Source organism: Esox lucius, chromosome 1, assembly GCF_011004845.1.
Source record: "Esox lucius isolate fEsoLuc1 chromosome 1, fEsoLuc1.pri, whole genome shotgun sequence".
NCBI lineage: Eukaryota > Metazoa > Chordata > Actinopteri > Esociformes > Esocidae > Esox > Esox lucius.
Window position 1 is genome coordinate 36,346,667 of NC_047569.1, and position 21,941 is coordinate 36,368,607.

The 21,941-nt window shown below is 41.1% G+C and overlaps 1 protein-coding gene across 2 annotated transcripts; it reads left to right on the plus strand.

The window, feature by feature from the left end:
* The first annotated feature begins 945 nt into the window (after positions 1–945).
* Positions 946–21,716, plus strand: ano7 (anoctamin 7). Of its 2 annotated transcripts, none has more exons than XM_020047004.2 (24): positions 946–1,361; positions 2,579–2,838; positions 3,665–3,713; positions 7,130–7,281; positions 8,530–8,637; positions 9,621–9,757; positions 10,018–10,075; positions 10,491–10,601; positions 13,335–13,503; positions 13,843–13,933; positions 14,380–14,476; positions 14,613–14,756; positions 14,914–15,051; positions 15,356–15,454; positions 15,972–16,074; positions 16,181–16,292; positions 16,642–16,696; positions 16,838–16,935; positions 17,353–17,513; positions 18,659–18,864; positions 19,089–19,228; positions 19,348–19,438; positions 19,876–19,995; positions 20,392–21,716. In XM_020047004.2, the coding sequence occupies exons 2-24, from the start codon at positions 2,746–2,748 to the stop codon at positions 20,536–20,538; spliced, it is 2,679 nt and encodes an 892-aa protein (XP_019902563.1). In that variant the 5' UTR covers positions 946–1,361; positions 2,579–2,745; the 3' UTR covers positions 20,539–21,716. The 2 variants fall into 2 exon arrangements, with proteins under 2 accessions (XP_019902563.1, XP_010896823.1); XM_010898521.4 differs by having other exon boundaries at positions 2,700–2,838.
* Positions 21,717–21,941: the final 225 nt, after the last annotated feature.

Genomic DNA, 21,941 nt, shown 5'->3' on the forward strand with positions numbered 1-21,941 from the left:
GGCGCTGAAGTCCTGCTTTGCTCCGGGGCAGGAACTTCTGTCCGGGTTAGAAGCCGCCGCCTACATCGGTGCCCCATTTTACTTTTGTTGTGCGTCTTGGGTGTCCGCGGGTACTGTGAGGTTCTGTTCTGTCTTGTTCTGTTTGGTTTGTGCCTTTTGTTCCTGAATGTAGTCCTTTGTTCTGATTGCTTTCTCCTGTTTGCAATTTCCCTTCATTAGCTTCCTATTTAGTCTGCCCAGTTCTGTTCAGCCCATGTTGAGATGTCTTGCCTGCCGTCACGTTTTGCTGCCAACCTGCCTTGTGCCTTTGTTCCTGCCGTTTTGTTGTTTTTGCCTGTCTAAGTTTATTTAATTAAAGCCTTCATAGTCCATTAGCTCTGCCGCAGCCTCATGTTCCAAAAACACTACACACAGGAAATGAAAATGTGTTCTCAGTCATACATACATAGTAAAAAGAGTTGGAAAATATAGCTATATATACAGGTCATATTAGACCTGTACACATCACTGTTTGCCTGTTTAAACAAAACCTATCCAAATATGACCAATCCAAATGTCAGTATTTCTTCATAAAAACCCTGTTGTTTGTTGGTACAGAAACTACAGTACGTGTTGTCTCATGTAGGGAGTACATCTTAATGCAATTTTTTGTAGTAAAGGGAACATCAAATGTACTGTTAAAGCATTTGACTGTCCAAATACTCTTTGAATTTAAATAGACTTTGGGTAAGGAAAACATTTTCTGTTATATGAATGTGGCCTTCTGTCTAAGTTTGGCCCGACAACATTTAAAAACCTCTTATGTATGAGACAAATGGGTAAGGAAGTGCATGTTGTTTCATGCTTTTATAAATGTAGAACCTATTAGGAAAAGTTTTGTATGTGTGTGTGTGTGTGTGTGTGTGTGTGTGCGTGCATGTGTGCGGTTATGTGTGTGTGTATGGGGATGTAGGGGTGAAGTACAGTGGAAGCAGCTCCACCTTCACAACAAACAATGCTTTGGCTCCTCCTCTCTCTGCCTCCATTACTTGTTAACTTTTCTTCCCCTCCTCCTCCAGTCAAGTCTTATCTGTCCGACCAGGATTTGTTGGTATGAGTGCCACATCCTGCAGCAGCTCCAGCAGTAGCAACTAGGGCAGTTAGTACTGACCACAGTAGAGTAACCTTACAGTGACCGCCTCTAGAGAGACACCACAGGTGTAAAGGAGGCCTAGTCTGGAGGGAACACCAACTGAGGACTGCTGTGGAGATCCTTGTCTTGCCTATGGGATCCAGGCCGACCAAGGATTCCATCTACAATGTTGTTATGGTGATGGAGTGAATATTCCAACCCAAGAGCTCCACGTAAAAGTGAAACACAGGTGAGCTCGAAAAAGGAGAAAAAGAAGGGCTGACATTGTAAATGAATGAGGAATGAATTATGTTGTTCTAAGAGTCCGTGAACTTCATGTTAAGTACATACTCGGGAGAGGCACAGAAAGTGTTTAGTCAGGATAATTAGGAGAACATTATAATGTGTTAACAGGTGTGGAATATGTTTTGGTCTTAAATTAGAAGTGCATTCCATTGCATATAGCATGACTAATACACATAACTTTCAGCTAACATCTTTCCTCTGTACAAAAATAATGTAAATATGTTCATCATTCTGGAGCCCCAGTGATAAGCAAACATTTTTCTGCTTTACTTTTATTATATATTATTTATTACCTAGTTACCATAGTTTGATATCCCATTTTAGGTTGTAACACATCATATAGGTAAATGTTGACATGGTTCCCAGTTGGATGATGTAATACACAAAAGACTGTGCCCAGTTTGAACCACAGGCTGGTATTGTACAAAATCTCCAAAATGCATCTTTAAATACGTTTAATTTGGATGGTGCCAACATTGCTTGTGCTCCTTACAAATATCTGGGCATCTGCAAAGATGATAAGCCTTCAAAAAATCTAACGGATGAGCTGGTTAAGAGTCTAAGAATAAAAACGGGCTTCTCAATATTTTTGTATTATGTAACATCATGATACATTGGTGCCAGGAAAATGAAGCAGCTGATTGAGAACGTACATTCTTAGGAAAGTTCTTGTCTCCGTTTTGAGTAGTTTATTTTATTGGCTAGTATTCAGAGATGGCTCATCAGCAAAATGTATTGATATATCTACATGCTTAGTTACCAAAGAAAGAAAAGTAAATAGATTGACCTCACTAGATTGAGGCCTTCAGGGCCCAAAGATGGTATTTTGTGAAACCTGTCAGACGTTGGATCAGTGTGTTGTTAGGATCTACCCTGTCAGACGTTGACACAGTGTGTTGGTAGGATCTAACCTGTCAGACTTTGACACAGTGTGTTGGTAAGAGGAAACCTGTCAGACTTTGACACAGTGTGTTGGTAAGAGGAAACCTGTCAGACATTGACACAGTGTGTTGGTGGGAGGAGTAGCGGTAGGACTGTGGTCATGATAGTTGGTTGTCGTTTAGTCAAACAAATAACAACTGCATAAATAAAAAGGTGGAAATATAAAGTGTCTCCATAAAGACACTGCTGTGGGATAGCATGTGGGACATCCCTCAACAGATTTGTTTAGCCACTAGCTAGCTACGAGAGGAACCACTGGTCATAGTGAGTCTCCTGGTACCATGCCTGCTCTGGGAGCTTGATGATGCCCGGAGACGTGTGGGTACTTCGTGTGCTCCAGGGCTACACAGGGGAGAGCAGGCCTGCAGCCGGAAACCTGAGGTACCATGATGAACTCAAGGAAGGAGGGAGATGACATCACCTCTCTCATCGCCATGACTAACACCTCGGATCAAAACTATGGGAGCATGGACACCGGGGTAATCATGAAAAATGAACTGTGATATTTATTTAGACAATCACATCTACAGTATGGAGTGTGTGTGTGTGTGTGTGTGTGTGTATGTGAGTGTGTGTGTGTGTTACAGGTGGCCTGTGGCATCTTAATTAGGGAGGACAGGTGATAGTCAGACCACATCACACACTATTAGTTTGTTTGATCCCACTCCGTTCCCTCTATCCATTCCAGCCTCCTCTTGACAACTTTCTGTTATGTCTGTGCGTGTGCGTGCGTGTGCAAGTATGTGTGTGTTGTGCGTAGGTGTGTGCATGTGTATGTTAGTGTTTAAAATGTCGTCACCTGCCCACGCTAGTCTCCTGTTATGGTTTTAGGACATTAATTAGTGACTGATTGAACCAAAAGGAAGTAGGAGATTTTACTTCTGGGTTAACCAAGATTAGTAGAACTCTTTTTAAATGACTCCTTTGATCCACGACAAGGGAGTGAGTAGAGAGTGGATCGGGCCTTTGCATGTATGTGATCATACAAATGTTTATCGGCCCTTGCATCATGTGATTTGCCTTCTAAAGCACATGGAATATCTCAGGCACCATTGGCCTGATTTAAAAAAAATTACATGAGTCACTTGTGTTTAGTAGACATAGGATTATACAGAATCTTAATATTTTTTATGAAAATTGGCTCACATGCTCAGAGAAATGAGTCTTATAACATCTCTGACAACCACTGACTAAACTTTGGCGAATGATGCGCATTTAGAGAGGAAATTACAGCGACTGGTATACGTGGATGGTGCATCATTCATTGAGTTAATACATTGATTGGCCTAATATTATTGTTCTCAGGTAAGCTCCGGGGACAGAAATGTGTTCAGCGATGGCATCACTCGCATCGGTAAGTATAATTAAGGGCTGGATAAACGTTTTAGTTTTTAAATGGTTGGAACAGGTTGTAGAGAGATTGTCTTAAGTCATGAAAAAATTATATATGTATTTGCATTATAATGACATTTGGATTTAGTCATGGAAAATATGTGCTCTTCCAGCTAACCAGTTTGTTTGCCAGTTGGCAGATACAGCAGCATGACGCCATTTAAAACTAATGAACGAAAGGACTGTTTAGATCGATGGCCGTGTTATAAATATTAACGTGTAGTATTGGTCACCATCTGGTATTCAACATAATATGACATGCCGGCTAACACCGGTGTTGTGTCATGGCGCTTTCCACCTTTGCTTGAATGACCACAAGGCAGCATGTTACTGGCTGTAGTTAAGCTAAAGTGTTTGCTCTACAATCCAACCCAACAGGACAGACCAGTCTCACTTCTACTTGGTGTGCACTGTAATTGGCAGTAAAAGAGGAAGCCAGAATCATCCGTAGGCATTGAGGACTGTGCGCTAGCTATAGCTAAAACAGATTTATTATATTTTCACATTGAAAATATTGAAAATGTGCAATTACAGCATTCATGTCTACTTCAATTTATTGTTTTACAACAAAATAATTCTGAACACCTTACTCCTGAATGTCTGCAGACATTAGCCTACTGGAGCACCAGGACACGCAAATCCAAACTCACTAACAATTTTTACCCCCAGAAAATTAGGCTCAACAACCAGCAACACTGATCTATTGATCACATGAACACCTCATAAGCTCTTGCACATTTTAATGTATCCATTTATAGGCACTACAACACTTATATTTTTAAGTTTTCTATCCATATTTTCTTTTCCACAGTATTTGGAATTGCTTCTAGTCACTATTGTTATATATATTTTGTATTTTGTATTACTATTTTTGCTCTTTTTTTTAAATACTAGGTAGATGTCGCGTGCCATGTCAAAATAATTTCATTGTTCAGAATGACTCATGTTATTCGGTGCACTTGAAAAATGAAAGACTTTGACTCTGAAGTTTCACAAACATAAACTAGCCAACTGAAACTGGCTAACTGAAATGAATTACCAAATTTGTTCATCGTGACTCTGCTCCTGTGTGACTGTCTGCATAGTCTCTCCCTATTTGTTTTGCCTGACTTCTTGTTTAAGCCAGAAGTGTGTTAAGATGGCATATCCTCTGACAAGTCAAAGGTATGCTTTGGAGTTCCTCAAGGCTCGGTTCTGGGCCCATTACTTTTCTCACTATACATGCTCCCTCTGGGCGATGTAATCCGAAATCACAATATTAACTTTCACTGTTATGCTGATGACACACAGTTATATATTTCAATGAAGCATGGAGAAGCCCCTAAATTAGCTATTTTGGAAGCATGCGTTTCAGATATTAGGAAGTGGATGACAGAGAATTTCTTGCTCTTAAACTCAAATAAAACAGAAATGCTCCTTTTAGGACCCAAAAAACAAATAGCGTTGTTAGCAGATCTCACTGTGAACCTCGACGGCTGCATGGTCGTATCCCAAAAAACTGTAAAAAACCTTGGCGTTACCCTTGACCCTGACCTCTCCTTTGAAGAACATATAAAATATGTCTCAAGAGTTGCTTATTTTCATCTTCGAAACATCGCAAAAATTAGAAACTTCCTATCAAAAACTGATGCAGAAAAATTAATCCATGCTTTCGTTACTTCTAGATTAGATTACTGCAATGCTCTTATCTCTGGTTATCCAGACAAATTAATAAATAAACTTCAATTAGTGCTGCACACAGCTGCTAGAATCCTAACTAGAACAAAAAAATTTGAACACATTACTCCTGTCCTGGCATGCTTACATTGGCTGCCTGTTAGGGTTAGGGCTGATTTTAAGGTTTTACTCTTAACCTATAAATCAATACATGGACTTGCTCCTACTTACCTTGCTGAAATGATCCAGCCATATATACCTACACGTAACCTTAGATCGCAAGACGCAGGCCTTTTAATTGTACCTAGAATTTCTAAACAAACAATTGGCGGCAGGGCCTTTTCTCATAGAGCTCCACTACTGTGGAATGATCTGCCAATTAAGGTTAGAAATGCAAACTCAGTGCAAACTTTCAAGTGTCTACTAAAAACTCATCTCTACAGCACGGTTTATAATTAGGTGTAGCCTGGCCCGGGGGCGTGAAGGTGACCAGTAGGCTTGATACTGTCCACCCTTGCTGTCTTGCCAGGTGGGCTCTCGTCGCCACTGGGATGCCCTCCCTCCAATGCCCTTCGGGGGAAGAGTCACTGGCTTGTTGTTGATTCTCTATTGCGCACTTGTGCAGTTGGGCTGTACGCTACTAGCAATACTCGGCCTTCATTCGGGGGGGTTGCGGTTGGTGGGTGTCCCTTTGGTTGATGCCTGGCAATGTGGTTGGATTGATTTCCTGCCTGTTGGGCCCTGTCCGGGGCCTCCCCCGGGTAGGGCCACAGTGTCACCGGACCCCCCCGTCTCAGTTTCCAAGGTGTTACGCTGCTATATTATTGTGCTGGGGGACATGAGGGATGTACTACTAACTTTTCTCAGTTTCCTCCAATTTTAAATTTTAGAAGGAGATGAGGTCCTGGTCCACACCTGCGGATTACCTGGTTTGGGGGGACCGTTGCTGTTCCTGTCCTTGTCCACCTGGTCATACTTCTGACCTAGTCTAAAATCAAATATACTCTGGATTTAGCCAAGAGAAATTTATTTATTATTCCAATTCGACTCTTAATATCTCACCCGGCACAGCCAGAAGAGGACTGGTCACCCCTCTGAGCCTGGGTCCTCTCTAGGTTTCTTCCTAAAATTCGACCTTCTTAGGGAGTTTTTCCTAGCCACTGAAATTCAACACTACTGTTGTTTGCTCCTTGGGGTTTAAGGCCGGGTGTCTCTGTAAAGCACTTTGTGACAACTGCTGTTGTAAAAAGCGCTTTATAAATAAATTTTGATTGATTGATTGATTAAGAAGTAGCATGGCTTTGAGGACACGTCCCTATCTTGCCTCTCCTGTGCCTTTTGGAATTTGCAGAAATGACACAATGTCGTACCTACAAATTGGAAACCACAAAGTTGGGATTAGTTGTATATGCAAATATTCCCTGTCAGTATTATAACAGCATGGAGTACATCTCATTTCACACATAATCACACTTTTGGGGGGATAGAAAATTTGGCCATAATGTGTTAACAGTGACATAGAATCCAGTCATTGGTTATCAACATAACTGATCAACATTTGATTTCATGTGGAGACATGTTTTATTAACAGCCCCTAAAACTGCTGGTAATTTCGTAACAGATCAGCTGGGCTTCAGCCCAGGAACCTCTGAGTCTGAACACATCAATTATAGAGGTAAAACACATGATTGTGTATAACATGTATAAACCTGGGTGCCACAGACTTTGTCTTAGTTTGGGAGGAGAGTTTGGCTGGGTTGAAGAATGGTGCGTTGGAGAAAGACAAATCAAGTCCCACCTCTCAAGACTCACACATGAAGTGGAGAGAAGACTTCTTGTCCAGACTCCAAGCAAATGGCATCAACAAGGAAATGGTGAGCAAGGATTTAGGGTTGTTTAAGGTACCAGACACTGGAGCCTTGAGTTTTGCATGGACATTTGATTAGACCAGGAAAACCTCTGAGCCTTTATGAAGCCAATGACCAGCACTCAGAGTTCTTCGTTGTCAGGTCATGTATTTAGGACAAAGAATCTGTTCCAATACAGGACAAATTCACCATGATGAGCTAATCCCACACCAGTCATAGTTCATCAGTAAGTCTGCGTGCTCCTAGATGAGAGCTATAAGAAGATATGTTCAATATTTACAGAGTTAGTCAGCCAAGTTGTTTTATGATCCCATTCTATTAAGTACTTGAATCCACAAGCTATCTTATACAGTGCTGTGAGAAGGTATGTGTCCCCTTTAAAATGGTCTAAATGTTTCTATATTTTAATGTTTAACTGAATGTGTTCAGGTCTTTAAACAAAACCTAATAGTAAATACAGAGAACATGAATTAGGAAATAGCTTTGGATACTTATGAATTTCATTTCTTTAATGATCATTGGTATGTAACTTTGTGGAAATGTGACCTTACACCTTACACTCTATAACAGGCTTTGCGCACTTTGCCCTGGAAAAATGTTGGCCCCCTCTTCTGTGCATTTTGGCCCACTCTTCTATGCAAAACTGCTTTAAGTCAGAGCCATCTGTTACTTTTGAGCAAGAACATGCTCGTTGCAGGTCATATCACAACACTTCGGTTATGTTTAGGTATCACAATTGACTACGCCATTCCCAAACATGAAATAAATGGATTATCAGCCATTCTCATGTAGATGTGGTTGAATATTTTGGATTATTGTCTTGCTGCATAACGGTCCCCTGAACTTTAATTTCAGCTCATTGGCAGTTTGCCTTGTAGAATTCTCTGTGGTAGAAAGCAAAATGTTTGGTTCTTTCAATGAAGACAAGACTTCCAGGTCCTTATGCAAATCATCCCCTGAACATCCCACTACAGTTACAGCGACCACCTTTGATAAGTGGTCAATGCTGGGGAATGCAGGTTGGGTTTCTTTGAGATACAACCGGATCCATAATCAGGAAGAGGACAAATACCTTTTCATGGCAATGTACCGTGCAGTGCCGGTACTCAATCAGGGTATATATTATGTGAAATTAACCCTGTTGGTTTTTTACTATCTGGTTACCGTATTATCTAGCGTCAGTAGGAATATAAACAATCTAAACAGCTGAACATGGATTCAAATCAAGTAATTTCCCGCTTGACACTCCCCTAGAGGGAGGTTCTTCAAGCTAAGAAGAAAATCACTTACGTCCTCTTGAGCGCCCCCTGGAGTGTCCTTTGTTACTATGCAGAAGAGATCAGTCTTCAAGTTCCTCTGCAGGTCAGTAAGACTGTTATCTCATTTTTCATGTTCCCACTCTCCTCCCATTCTCCTCCCACTCTCCTCCCATTCTCCTCCCACTCTCCTCCCATTCTCCTCCCACTCTCCTCCCATTCTCCTCTCACATGTTGAGAGATTTGAACTGTTGGTGTTGGAGTCAATTTAGTTTTGAATTCAGTCAACATAGAAAATATTCCCATAGAAAAAAATGGGCTTAATGGGTTTGAGCATAGGTCTGTTAATTAGAACAGGTGAAGGTACACAGTGGGTGCACACGAACAGACTCCCAAGACTTGGACCCCTAAACCTTCTTCCATATCCATAACCTTCTTCTTCCATATCCATAACCTTCTTCTTCCATATCCATAACCTTCTTCTTCCATATCCATAACCTTCTTCTATATCTATAACCTTCTTCCATATCCATAACCTTCTTCCATATCCATAACCTTCTTCCATATCCATAACCTTTTTCCATATCAACCTACACACTCTGTTCCAGTACTGCAGGCCACCTCATAATCCCCAAATCCAAGCTCAAAGGCTTTGGTGACAGGGCATTTTCATGGGTTGCTCCCAGGATCTGGAACTCTCTCCCCAAAACCATCCGTGACTCTGAGACTGTCCCCATCTTCCAGCAACGCCTCAAGACTCATCTGTTCAAAATCGCCTACCCCTAGCCATGCCCAATTCCATTCTCTCAATTTTCTTTCTTTTCTCACTGAATGTTTTGTTTTTGTTTTTTGTTTGTTTCTGTTCCTGTTAATTTTATACAGCGTCTTTGGGTCCTTGAAAAGCACTATATAAATATAATGTAATATCATTATTATTACCATTAAACAAGTCTATGGGAGCAATTTTCAGTTACTACATTATATTTCAGTAAACTGGCGACGCTCCACCTGGACAGCGTCTTGGTTTCCAAGCTTTTAACAAAACCTAAAGAAGTGGCACATGACAGAATGTTACTGAATGCACCCTAGGTGGTCACCACACCAAACTTCAACTGGTCAGAGAAGATGCTGGAGAAAACCAAAATACCAAACATCATGAGCCAGGATGTGCCCAACCTGCCCCCTGACTACTACACCTGCCAGTTTCGCACCAACAAGCTGGAGAGGTAAACGACGTGGCTACTCTGCTGCTTTGTTTCAAACCACGTCTAATCCTTGAACACGTTTCCGTGATTAGAACTAACTGAAGGGGTTCATTTTAAAAGGTGTGACAGTATATCCAATAGCATATCCAATATTTAAAGCAGGAATCAGCAGTTTTTAGGTATAAACATGCATGTAGTAACACTAGAATGCCCCTTACAACTTGTGTGGATGCTTTCTGTTCTCAGAGCTTGTTGTATATCTGCTCACCTATGTGTTTCAGGTTTCTGGGCAGTGAGAATAAGGAAACATTCTTCAAGACAACCCAAAGACATCAAGTAGTGAGTTTCAAGTTGATTTGATCTGCAAATAAATGTTTTGAAAACCTCATTGGACCATGAGAGCTTAGGAAACAGAGCCATGCATTCACTTTCTGTCACACAGCTATCACTCCTTCCATCTGAGCTAAGTGTTCGTTAAGGCAGCATAACGAAAAAACTTTAAAAGCAAAGGATTTGCAAGAACAATCAACAACAAGAAAAATGCAGTCCAGTGGGGTGAACTCAGGGACAACTGCACTGTGGCCTTGCATTTAAATACTAGTTTTGCTTACTTTGTGTTAAATGATTGCAGAGTAATGTAATACAGAACCTCCATACGTTGAAGAAGTCATACTGAACATGTGATGAACACACTTCCTGTAATTATTATTATTTCCTAAGTTCGAACTACTGCTCATTCCGTTGCCCTAACTAGCTGTACGAGATTTTGGCCCGGACGCCGTACGGTTCATTAGAACGAGGAGAGGTGGGAATCGACAGGCTACTCAGTGAGAAGGCTTTCACTGCTGCCTACCCCCTGCATGAGGTCAGTATCCACAATATCAAGTTGATATGTTTATATCTAAGTATGTACATATATTATTTACAGTATGTACAGTATGTGTGCATTGATACATGTCTCTATAGAATGTATATTATTTGCATTGTGTATTTATTGCATGTATATTTTCTACAGTAGGCTACATCAAATATGTATTTATGTATGTATGTATGTATTTACATTATGTATGTACAGTGAGGGAAAAAGGTATTTGATCCCCTGCTGATTTTGTACGTTTGCCCACTGACAAAAGAAATGATCAGTCTATATTTTTAATTGTAGGTTTATTTGAATAGTGAGAGACGGAATAACAAAACAAAAAAATCCAGAAAAACTCAAGTCAAAAATGTTATAAATTGATTAGCATTTTAATGAGTGAAATAAGTATTTGATCCCCTCTCAATCAGAAAGATTTCTGTCTCCCGCTGTCACAAATGTGTAGTGGTGGAGAGGAACCAGGCGCAGGCAGAGTGGCAGTCCATGTTGAATCTTTACTTAAAAATAACACCGCGCACTTAACACATGAAAGGAAAACAAAAGGGCTGGCTAGGCACCAAAACGTAACTCACCACAGACGAACACACAAGGAAACATGGAGCAATGGCCGACAAAAGAGGGGAGCAGAGGAGCAACATTTAAACACATACTAATGACCGAATTGGGACCTGGTGTGAGTGATAATCAAAGACGAGACACATGACAAGTCCGGGATGTGTTCATGGATGAAAAGAAAACCAGGAAAAGCGGGAGATGACGGGGCTGTCCGTCCCCTCATCACGTCACTCCGGTGTCTTTTATACAGGTAATGAGCTGAGATTAGGAGCACACTCTTAAAGGGAGTTCTCCTAATCTCAGTTTGTTCCACAGAAGCGGTCAATCAATCAGAATTTTATCAGCAATAAAATGCTAATTAATTCCGTAAAAATCATACAATGTGATTTTCTGGATTTTTGTTTTAGATTCCGTCACACAAAGTGTACCTATGATAAAAATTACAGACTTCTACATGCTTTGTAAGTGGGAAAACCTGCTAAATCGGGCAGTGTATCAAATACTTGTTCTCCCCACTGTAGGTATGTATGTCTGTATGTATGTGTGTATGTTTGTTTGTATGTATGTTTGTACCTGTAACACCTAACTGCCCAACCTCTGGTTTGGGGGTTAAATAGAAAGGTAATAGAAATCATTATGTTAAGACTTATATAATTTTATAATTATTATTATAATTATTATTATTATACTATAATTATTATTATTCAAAAATATCCAAGGGTTGTGATACCATTAATACATTCAAAGGAAATAAAATATGAAATGGCAAACTAGGGCCAAGTTTCCTGAAGGCTAAATTCAATGAACCATTCACATTTGGATCTAATTTTTAAAAAAATAATAAAATGTTTTCACAATGACATCAAGCTTGTGCCTATTCCAGATTGCCCCTTTAATTCCAGAGTGCAGGTTTTGAAAATGATTTTAGCATGCACCCAGATTGTAAATGTGTGTTTGATCAGATAGTGCACATAGTTTTCTAGGAAGAAATACAAGAAATACAAACATACAAGGCTATACATTTTTTTACTGATTTTTAATTTGCAAGGTTAATTTATCTCACGTGACCACAATTCTGAAGGGATTGAGACTAGTCAATTTAAATGAAAAAATATACATGACGCTTATTATACTTTTATTTCAACAAGGAACACAGACAGAGACCAAGGTCTGTTTTACAGCTGGGCCCTGCATATACATGACACATACATTACACATACAGTTTAGGTCCAGTGATTAAGAAATAACACAAAACAGACAAAACAAAAACGGTCAAATTTAACACAAAATAAATACAGCTGCAGATTTTTTACATTTACACAGAGGTTATTATGATAGCCCCATAACTTGCGTTACCCAAAGCAGTTACAAGCAGCACAAAAAATGATCCTCCAATTAATGTTTAAAATGTGCATGCACGAGTCCCAAAGGTTGGTTTTAGTTTGCAGGGTGTTTCATAAGCAAGGAGTGTAACAGGAAAAGGCAGTCAAAGCCAACTCTGTGGAAACCTGAGATCTGGTTTTATGAGTCATAATTCTAATGTTGATAAGTGATGATAAATAAGAAGGTTGTTTATTCAGAAGTGCTTCACAGACACACATGACAGCAAGTTGTTTTTGTCTCATGGAGAGCAAAGTCCAAAACACATTTTAATATTAAACACAGGGTTGAGTTCTGCAGGTGGTGTAAGTGTGGATGCCATAGCATGCGTGTAGAAAATACCCCCATAATCTAGAACAGACCTAAAAGTAGCCTGCACAATGTCTTCTATTCGTGGCGGATGTGATGTCTTCTATTTGTGGCGTCCAAATGTCTTTGTCTGTATGTGCACATGAGTTCAATACTTTGCTCCCACACACCTGGGGATAATCTGATGAAGAACTGTCAATCTCATTTCATTCATATTAAGCATTTGACATTGTCCTTTTCTTTTGCGCTGATGGCAAAACAAACGGTAGAATGTTATTGTAACCTACAAAGGAATATCTGTTACTGTTCGCAGGTAGGCACGTCATAACAGTCATAATAATATTGTCGTTCACATGATGCAAATGTTGTCTTTTGTTACTAAGTGTCGAGTCACAAAGGCACTGTGCCTTCGGACTGTACGTAACCCCGAGGCTGAACCGCTAACAAACCCTGCCTCTGTCTTGGCACGCCCTGCAGGGTCCATTTGAGATGCCGAAGGATGGCTCGGTGGACCCCAAGGCCCTGAGCCTGCGCCAGATCCTCCACCGGTACTGGGCTCGCTGGGCCTGCTGGTACAAATACCAGCCATTGGATCACATCCGAGAGTACTATGGGGAGAAGATAGCCCTCTACTTTGCCTGGCTGGGTACACATTCACGCTGACAGTGTCTTGTTGTCTTGAATGGAATTCCGGAGGGACTATATCCTTCCTCTTTACGTCTTATCATAGAGAACCAGCCTTTGAACAGTACGCTAATTGGCCTAGTGAGGGCGTTGCATCGTTAGTGGAGGGACAACGTGTGAACACTGCCTTGGCTTGGTATTTGTAAATATCCTCTTCGGAGAAATGTGCTAATTTCCTCTACATCAAAGAACCGACATACTTGGCAAAACAGATCATCATAAGACTTACATCAAATAAAACATCAAACACACATCGCGTGATGACATTAGTCTCCGCTAACTTGCGGTTTCTTCCCTGTAGGGTTCTACACGGGCTGGCTGCTCCCAGCAGCTGTGGTCGGGACCGTGGTCTTCCTGTTTGGGATCTGGCAGATGGTCAATGATACCCCCGCGTAAGTGTGAGGCCGGCCAACTCACATTCCCAAAACAATGGCGGAATGGCTGTATAGTCCCATTCTTCTTCGTTCTCTGCCTAAAGTAACAAGAGCATGAGTTAGTGCTGTGAGATTAGTGGTGTTTGTGGTCATTTACGTTTCGGGTTTGGTTATAAAAAAAAATTCTTTTTTTTTTTGTTACAATTCATTATTTCCACCAAACATTCCTTGACTGCCGGCTCACTGTTTTCCTTAGTTTACGTCCCGTGTGAGTGTGTGTGAATTGGCCCTCACCACACAGCTCGTTTGTTGAGCAACTTTCTAACACCGGTTTTCTCCGGTGTTGAAAATTACAGTCACCTCAAACATGTGTACAAGTAGTGGCCAGGTTTGGGTTTAAAATGCTTTTGCACTGGTAGTACATCACATAACCTTTTTCTGCATGTCTTTCTTCTGTCCCACAGGCAGGAGATATGTCAGAGTGGGAATGAGTATGTCATGTGTCCTCTATGTAATATATGCACCTACTGGAACTTATCAAGCATCTGCAAAACCTTTAAGGTGTGTGTTTGTGTTTCGCATGTTCATTTGCGAGTGCATGTGCACGACATCGTAACTGAACATTATGTAAACATTTTGTCCACTGCCCATGCCTTGTCATTACTGTAAACATCGCATGGCCGTCCTGTCTTCACAGGTAGGGCTGTTGTTTGACAATGGCGGGACGGTGTTCTTCAGTATCTTCATGGCTCTATGGGCTGTCACTTTCCTGGAGTACTGGAAGCGCTCCAACGCTGTGCTGACTCACCGATGGGACTGTTCAGAGTTTCAGGAAATAGAGGTGCGGTACGGTACGGGTGCAAAGCCCGTACAGAATATTTCTGCAAAGCCCAGTGCGTTGTTCAGGCATGTACAACCGGGCCTAATTTCAGATTTTCCGTCAGTGAGCTTTTGGAGCTTTGAGAAACATTGTTCCCTTTGTCGCCAATCATCACCAGGAGCGCCCCAGGCCAGAGTTCACCGCGTTGGCACCACTGACCATGCGGAACCCTGTGACGGGCGCCGAGGAGCCTTACTTCCCGGAGAAACGCCGCTTCCGGCGCACCCTGACTAGCAGTATGGTCATTGTGATCATGGTAAGGTGTGGCAGGACAGGCGTTTTTGGTCCTGGCCCTGGGGAATGGTGCGTGTTCTCTTGTTCCACCACAGCACTGCCACTTGTGAATAAACTACTTCTTTGCAATCGCTTGAATAGTCTGATAAGGTATGTCAGTGCTGGACTGAAACAAAAGTGTGCACACTAATTTCCTCCAGGATTGAGTCGAGTCTTGTACGTGAACTAATGACGACATTGACTATTGAATAATGAATGATGTTAACTAATCAGGAATCCCTTAAAACCCCTAGAACTCAGTGGCCGTTGCGTTTTGTCCCTCACAGGTGTCCGTAGTGCTGATGTTTGTCATCGCGATCATCCTTTATAGAGTGATTCTGAGCATCATCATCTACAAATCCAACAACGCCTTCTTGATCTTCTCTGTGAGTCCCCCTTTTAGATCAAAAACCTTCCATCGTTGCGTAATAGTTCCCAATAGTTTTGCTTCAAATATTTGTAGGAAGCTTTTTAAATGGCAATGCACGTTATAAAATTTTACCAGTATTCTATTGTATATACTTTGCATATACTGTGACCTACAGAATGATTGGCCTCCTTGGTAGAGATGAGGTGCACACAGTATTTAATTCAGGGGTACCAATCGAATCAAGTCCATTCAATTTACCATTTTAAGGTTAGGGGTTGAATCATCTGTCGTTGCCTCGTCCACTTCCATGATGTGATTCTATGAGGCAACGTCTGGTCCGTAATAACATTTCATAACATTTCATAACATTTTCTAAAACCCTTTCATACACCAGATAGCTTAGTTTAGGTGAACTGTATTTCATAGTGTCAGTACGCTACTGTGTCTTGTTCTTTTACAGTGTACCTTTTAATGAGCAGAATTCTCAATTCACTAACTAAAAATGAACTTTTTTACTGTCCGTATCTGGACAGGCGGGGCGGATCGCCAGTCTCTCTGGGTCGGTGCTGAACCTGCTGGTGATCCTTATGCTGTCTCGTGTCTACATCTACCTGGCCCATTTCCTTACGCACTGGGGTGAGTCAGAAAGTCCAGCCCTCGTCTATGAGGTGACAGGCGGAAGGGAAAGTTATGATAAAAAAGCCAATGTTTGCTCTTTCTGTTTGTTTTCTGACATTGCCAGAGATGCACCGCACACAGACCAAATATGAGGACATGTTTATTCTCAAGGTCTTTATCTTCCAATTTGTCAACTTCTACTCCTCCCCGGTTTACATTGCCTTTTTCAAAGGCAGGTGAGTAGACAAAACAACTTCAAGGCACAAATGAGCCTTCAATGTGGAAATGTGCTGTTCATTCCAGCTGGTTATACAGTTCCTAACAGTAAAATACAGTGCCCTCTAGAAATATTGGCACCCTGGGTTAATAATATGAATAAATATGGCTGTTTAACAATGTAATTGTTGTTTATCAGCTTGATTTAAGATTCCTATGTTTCACACAATTTATAGTGTAAGATCAAGAGGATGAACAATGACATCACAGCCCTTTTTTGCTCATATCTACCTAGGGTGCCGATAATTCTCGTGGGCACTGTAAATATATAATCATGACATATCTTCAGGGAACCATTCTGTTTTGCAGGTTTGTCGGATTCCCAGGCAACTATTACACATTACTGGGAATACGAAATGAGGACGTGAGTATCGTCCTAATTACTGAAGCAATTATGTTTACTGATGCTGGGATGTACGCGCTCGTACCTTCACTGTCTTTATCCAACGTGTGTGTGTGAGTGTACACATGTTTATAATCTATAAGTGTGTATTGTTGTTTTTAGTGTGGTGCTGGTGGCTGTCTCATTGAACTGGCCCAGGAACTGTTGGTAATCATGGTGGGCAAACAGCTCATCAACAACATCCAGGAATTTATCGTCCCGTGAGTCTGAAATCCTACAGTTTGACCCAAACAGTTTTAGATGTAAATACAATTACATGAAAATTGGTTTACATCTAAATACAATTACATGAAAATTGGTTTACATCTAAATACAATTACATGAAAATGCTTGATTAACGACAAGTATGTTCTAGTTATTGTCTAGTGGTTCCCAAGCTGTTTTATTAACCTTCACCACCTACTGAGTTTTGACTTGCACAGAATAATCCTGAAGTACCCCCTCATGTTTAATTTACCAGTAAGCCTATGGTCTCACGAGTCTTCTCGTGTATCTCCTGTAGCGAGGCCAAGTAACTCTAAGGTCCTGGATTGGAACCGCTAATCTAGACCACATTAAAAAACGAATGCCCTGCTAATGCACCTTTTAAGGGAAACTCTGCTTTTGTCTCTTCTTAGAAAAATGAAGTCATGGTGGCAGAGGCGCCAGCTCCGTCCCACGGTGAAAACAGAGGATGAAGAGGTGGAAAGGAAGGGACAGGTGGATGACGCTGCACCCTGGGAAACAGACTATGAGCTTCTGGTGTGTGAGGGGCTGTTCGATGAGTACCTGGAAATGGGTGAGTATTCCAGTGCTCACACCTACTAGGGCCTCGTCCGCTGGCGGCCACACCGCTTTGAAACAATTAGTCAAATAATGTGGGTCTCCGAGTGATCTGGAATAAACCTGCCATGATAAAAGGTGGGACAGGGGCAGGGGCATGTTAACCACTGAGATGCATCACCTCTTCTTTTAAAAATACTCTGTAAGCGTTTGGGAACTGAGGAGACCAATTGATATAGTTTTGAAAGTGAAATATATTCTTATTCCTGTTTGATATTGGATTTCCGCTGCTCAAATGTTTGGGGTCTCATAATGCGCCAAATGTTTTCAATGGGTGACCGGTCTGGACTGCAGGCAGGCCAGTTTAGAATTTTGATTCGTATTTTGATCTTAAATGAGCTTGGGCCCAGAGGAGGCAGCGGCAGTTCTGGATCTTGTTTATATATGGTTTCTTCTTTGCATCCACAAATGCTTTAACTTGCATTTGTGGATGCAGCAATGTTCTGTGTTCACAGACAATGGTTTTCAGAAGTGTTCCTGAGCCCATGCAGTGATGTCCACTACAGAATCGTGTCTGTTTTTAATGCAGTGCCGTCTGAGGGCCCGAATATCACGGCCATCCAATATTGGTTTTTGGCCTTGTCCCTTGCATACAGAGATTTCTACGGATTCTCTGAATCTTTTAATGATTTCATGTACCGTAGATGATGTGCAATTTTACGTTGAGAAGCATTATTCTTAAATTGCTGCACTATTTGCCCACGCAGTCTTTCACAGAGTGGTGAACCCCTCCCCATTCTCACTTCTGACAGACTCATCCTCTCTGGAATGATCTTTTAATACCCAGTCATATTACTGACCTGTTGCCAATTGACCTAATTAGTTGTGTGATATTCCACCAGGTTGAGATTTTTTAGCATTACACAGCTTTTCTTTACACAGACTCTGTTGCTGGCATCAAATTCAAAGTGTGAATTCAGAATGATGCATTTACACAGTGCAGAGAGATCATCTTTATTGACTAATCTGCAGATAACCCAACAGCCCATCACTAGCCTTCGTCTCTACCTTATATCACAGCAAAATTAAAACCGCCCTTAGGCGGCATCAAAAACATTCTAACACAAACAGAAAAGCGACCGTGACATTTTTTCTTTGCAGTGTTGCAGTTTGGCTTCATCACCATCTTCGTGGCGGCCTGTCCCCTGGCTCCGCTGTTCGCCCTGATCAATAACTGGGTTGAAGTGCGCCTGGACGCGCAGAAGTTTGTCTGCCAGTACAGACGACCTGTTGTGGAGCGGGCAAAGGACATTGGGATATGGATGGACATTCTGCAAGTCATCACCCAAGTAGCTGTGATTAGTAATGTAAGTGTGTGTGTCTGTGTGTGTGTGTGTGTGTGAGTGTGTTTGTGTGTGTGTTTTTGTGTGTGTGTGTGTGTGTGTGAGTGTGTGTGTGAGTGTGTTTGTGTGTGTGTTTGTGTGTGTGTGTGTGTCTGTGTGTGTGAGTGTGTTTGTGTGTGTGCATGCATTTGTGCCTACGCCAGAGCGCGTGGTGTTGTATTTAATGCACACTCCGGCCTTTCCACCAGGCCTTCCTGATAGCTTTTACGACTGACTTCCTGCCTCGCCTCTACTACCGCTACAATAATGAAGGGACACTTGAGGGTTATGTCAACTTCACACTGGCTACTTCCCCAAGCAGCTATAATGCTAACCACACACAATGCAGGTAGAGCCACAGCCATTATCAACCGTGATTTGTGCATTTGATGAAGGCTGTTTCTTTTTTATTCCTCTTTTCTTTCACAAACGGCATTGCAGTGAATTGCTTCTTTGCGATTGTGTTAGATATCGAGGATTCAGGGACCAACATGGACATTATCGACCGGAGTTCTTCCACCTTCTGGCTTGCAGGTTGGCCTTTGTCATTGTTTTTGAGGTATGTTCCGCGGAGTTGAGATTATGCAGACATCTTTTTAATACAGTTGTAATTCAAATGTTTGATGAACGTGTGTTTGTACAATGTCTTCCCTAATTATTGGGACAGTTGTGATGGCGAGAGAAAAGTGTGGATCACAGAAAGAACTGGGATGAAATTCGAAAGTTCTTGACTGGCCAATCAATCTCCAGATTTAAATCCAGTTGAACACACCTGTCATTTACTGAATATAAGATTTAAGGCAAAAAGACCTCACATGTTTGGTGAGGAAGCCTTGAGGAAGTTACCGCATGCAAACTATATGCAAGGATATATGCATCCTTATCTGAGCAGCCTTACGGGCGTGTTTTCCATATGTATATACTCTGTGTTGGCGCTGTATCCCTTTCCAATAGTTATATATCAGCTCTCTTGTCTTCCCCTCTCCCTGTAATCAGCATGTCGTGTTCTTCATTGGCCGTTTGATTGACTTAATGGTCCCTGATATACCTGAGGAGGTGGAGATCAAAATTAAGAGGGAGCACTACATGGCCAAGGAGGCCCTGGCTGAGAACCAAGTGAGACTCGCCTCTTCCAGGATTTCTATCAGTCGATCAGTACCTCGTTATCTGTCATTGTAGAACGTCTGGTATTACTATGCAACACCATTTCTAAACAACTTCACAGAAAGGTTAATAGCTTGTTGAAAGTACATGATACTGGTTGACTTTGATCAATTGACCTAGGGACAGACACCTCAAGGAACCATGCATGAATGTTCTGTGTTTTTTTGTTTCAAAACTATATTTGTGTATTATAGTACACATATAGTACATATTGTGGCTTGTCATGTTAACCACGTAACATTAAATAGTTGTTTTTTTAAATATGTACATCATTTAAAGTTAACTTTCCAGAGTCAATTAATATACGCGTTGCATTGTTTTGTTTTTTTTACCTTGTCTGTCCTGCAGGTTTTAAGTGAAGTTATAGTCAAAGAGGAGGAGAATCTGTCCACAGACCTGCGACGCAGAGCCAAAATTGACAAGCTCCCAGCATCTCATCCGAGGCAACGAGATTCGTCCCCACACATACTGAAACGAGATAGACCACCACTTTGACCTCTGACCTGTAACCTCTGATTCAAGAGGTCGAGAACTTCAAAGCTAACGGTCACATGGCGTGATCAGATATATTTTTCAAATCTGTGTTTTGAGAAACACTCTGTGACATTGTCAGGATGCCAAGAGGACTGACTGCAGTGACGTTATTGGGATGTGCATTGTGTTTAACGTGCCTTTATAAAGCTACAGTATTCCCCCACAATCTGGCCTTGAAGTCAAAGTGACACCCTCTTAATTTGTAGCCGAACGAAGTACTCTTAATTATAGTCTCGCTGTTCTTGTTTTTATTACTATATACATCCTGTATTACGTGTGTAACCCACTTGTACATTTACATTAAGACGTCAATGCAATCATGTGAACTAATTTATCAGTTGAATAACTTCAGGAAATTGTGGATCCGAGGGATCATAAGGATGAGGGCAATATGTCCTGTATAATGGTGTAAATTGGCTTAGCCGTGTCCTGGGTGGGAGGTATGGATGTCAGAGAGGGTTGCCTTCACGCCTCAGCAAAAAAAGAAAATTATCACCTGTATGAGCTGCAACAGCATGACCTCAGAGCAGCCGCTCTTTAGACACTTTGGCTGCCACTGCATTTCATCATAAATATATTTTCTGTAATGCAGTACGTATTTAATCAACACAATCGTAATAAATGGTTTATATAAAAAAACTACCAAACACAGCAAATCAGCATATATTAAGAAGGAAATAACAGAAAACGTGAATTCCATTCCTTTAAGACATACCCGCTCAAATGTTTTAATTTCTTTTCCTATTTCTTTCATTGCCACAATCACTATTAATTGTCAGTTGAAGGCTTCATAATACATAATGTAAACATTTGTAATTTACTTCCCTTCAGTTGGCATAGCTTGAATGTTATATGTTTCCATTTATTACATTGTTGAATTTCCTGTCATTTGCTTCCTGTGCAAAACAATATCTGGGCTTACATTTGGCTGTTGCTAAGGATAACTAATAACAGTTGATTAAACCAGAATGCTACTGGTTTAAGAACTGAATTTGGCAATTTTTCTAAGGATTAACACATTTTGTTTTCCTTTTGCAAATATGTTGTCCAAACAAATGTGCCATAAGTGCATATGGTTCTTCAAATATTGATGTGAAATATCAGTTAAAATATACTGTATACATGAATTCTGAAACAGATGAAAGTGTATTTCTTTTGATGACTATCTTTCATTAACTTCCATTCTTGAATGGATTCTCGATTCTATGTTTGTGTAGATGAAATTAACATAACATGTAATAATCTTATGGGCAAAATGTGATTTTAGGTGATTTCTCATTTGACCATTCATTACTGTTATCACATGCGGAATATTAGAACTGCTTTCGTTTCCCCGGCTTGACGTTTTGGTAACGGTGTAAATC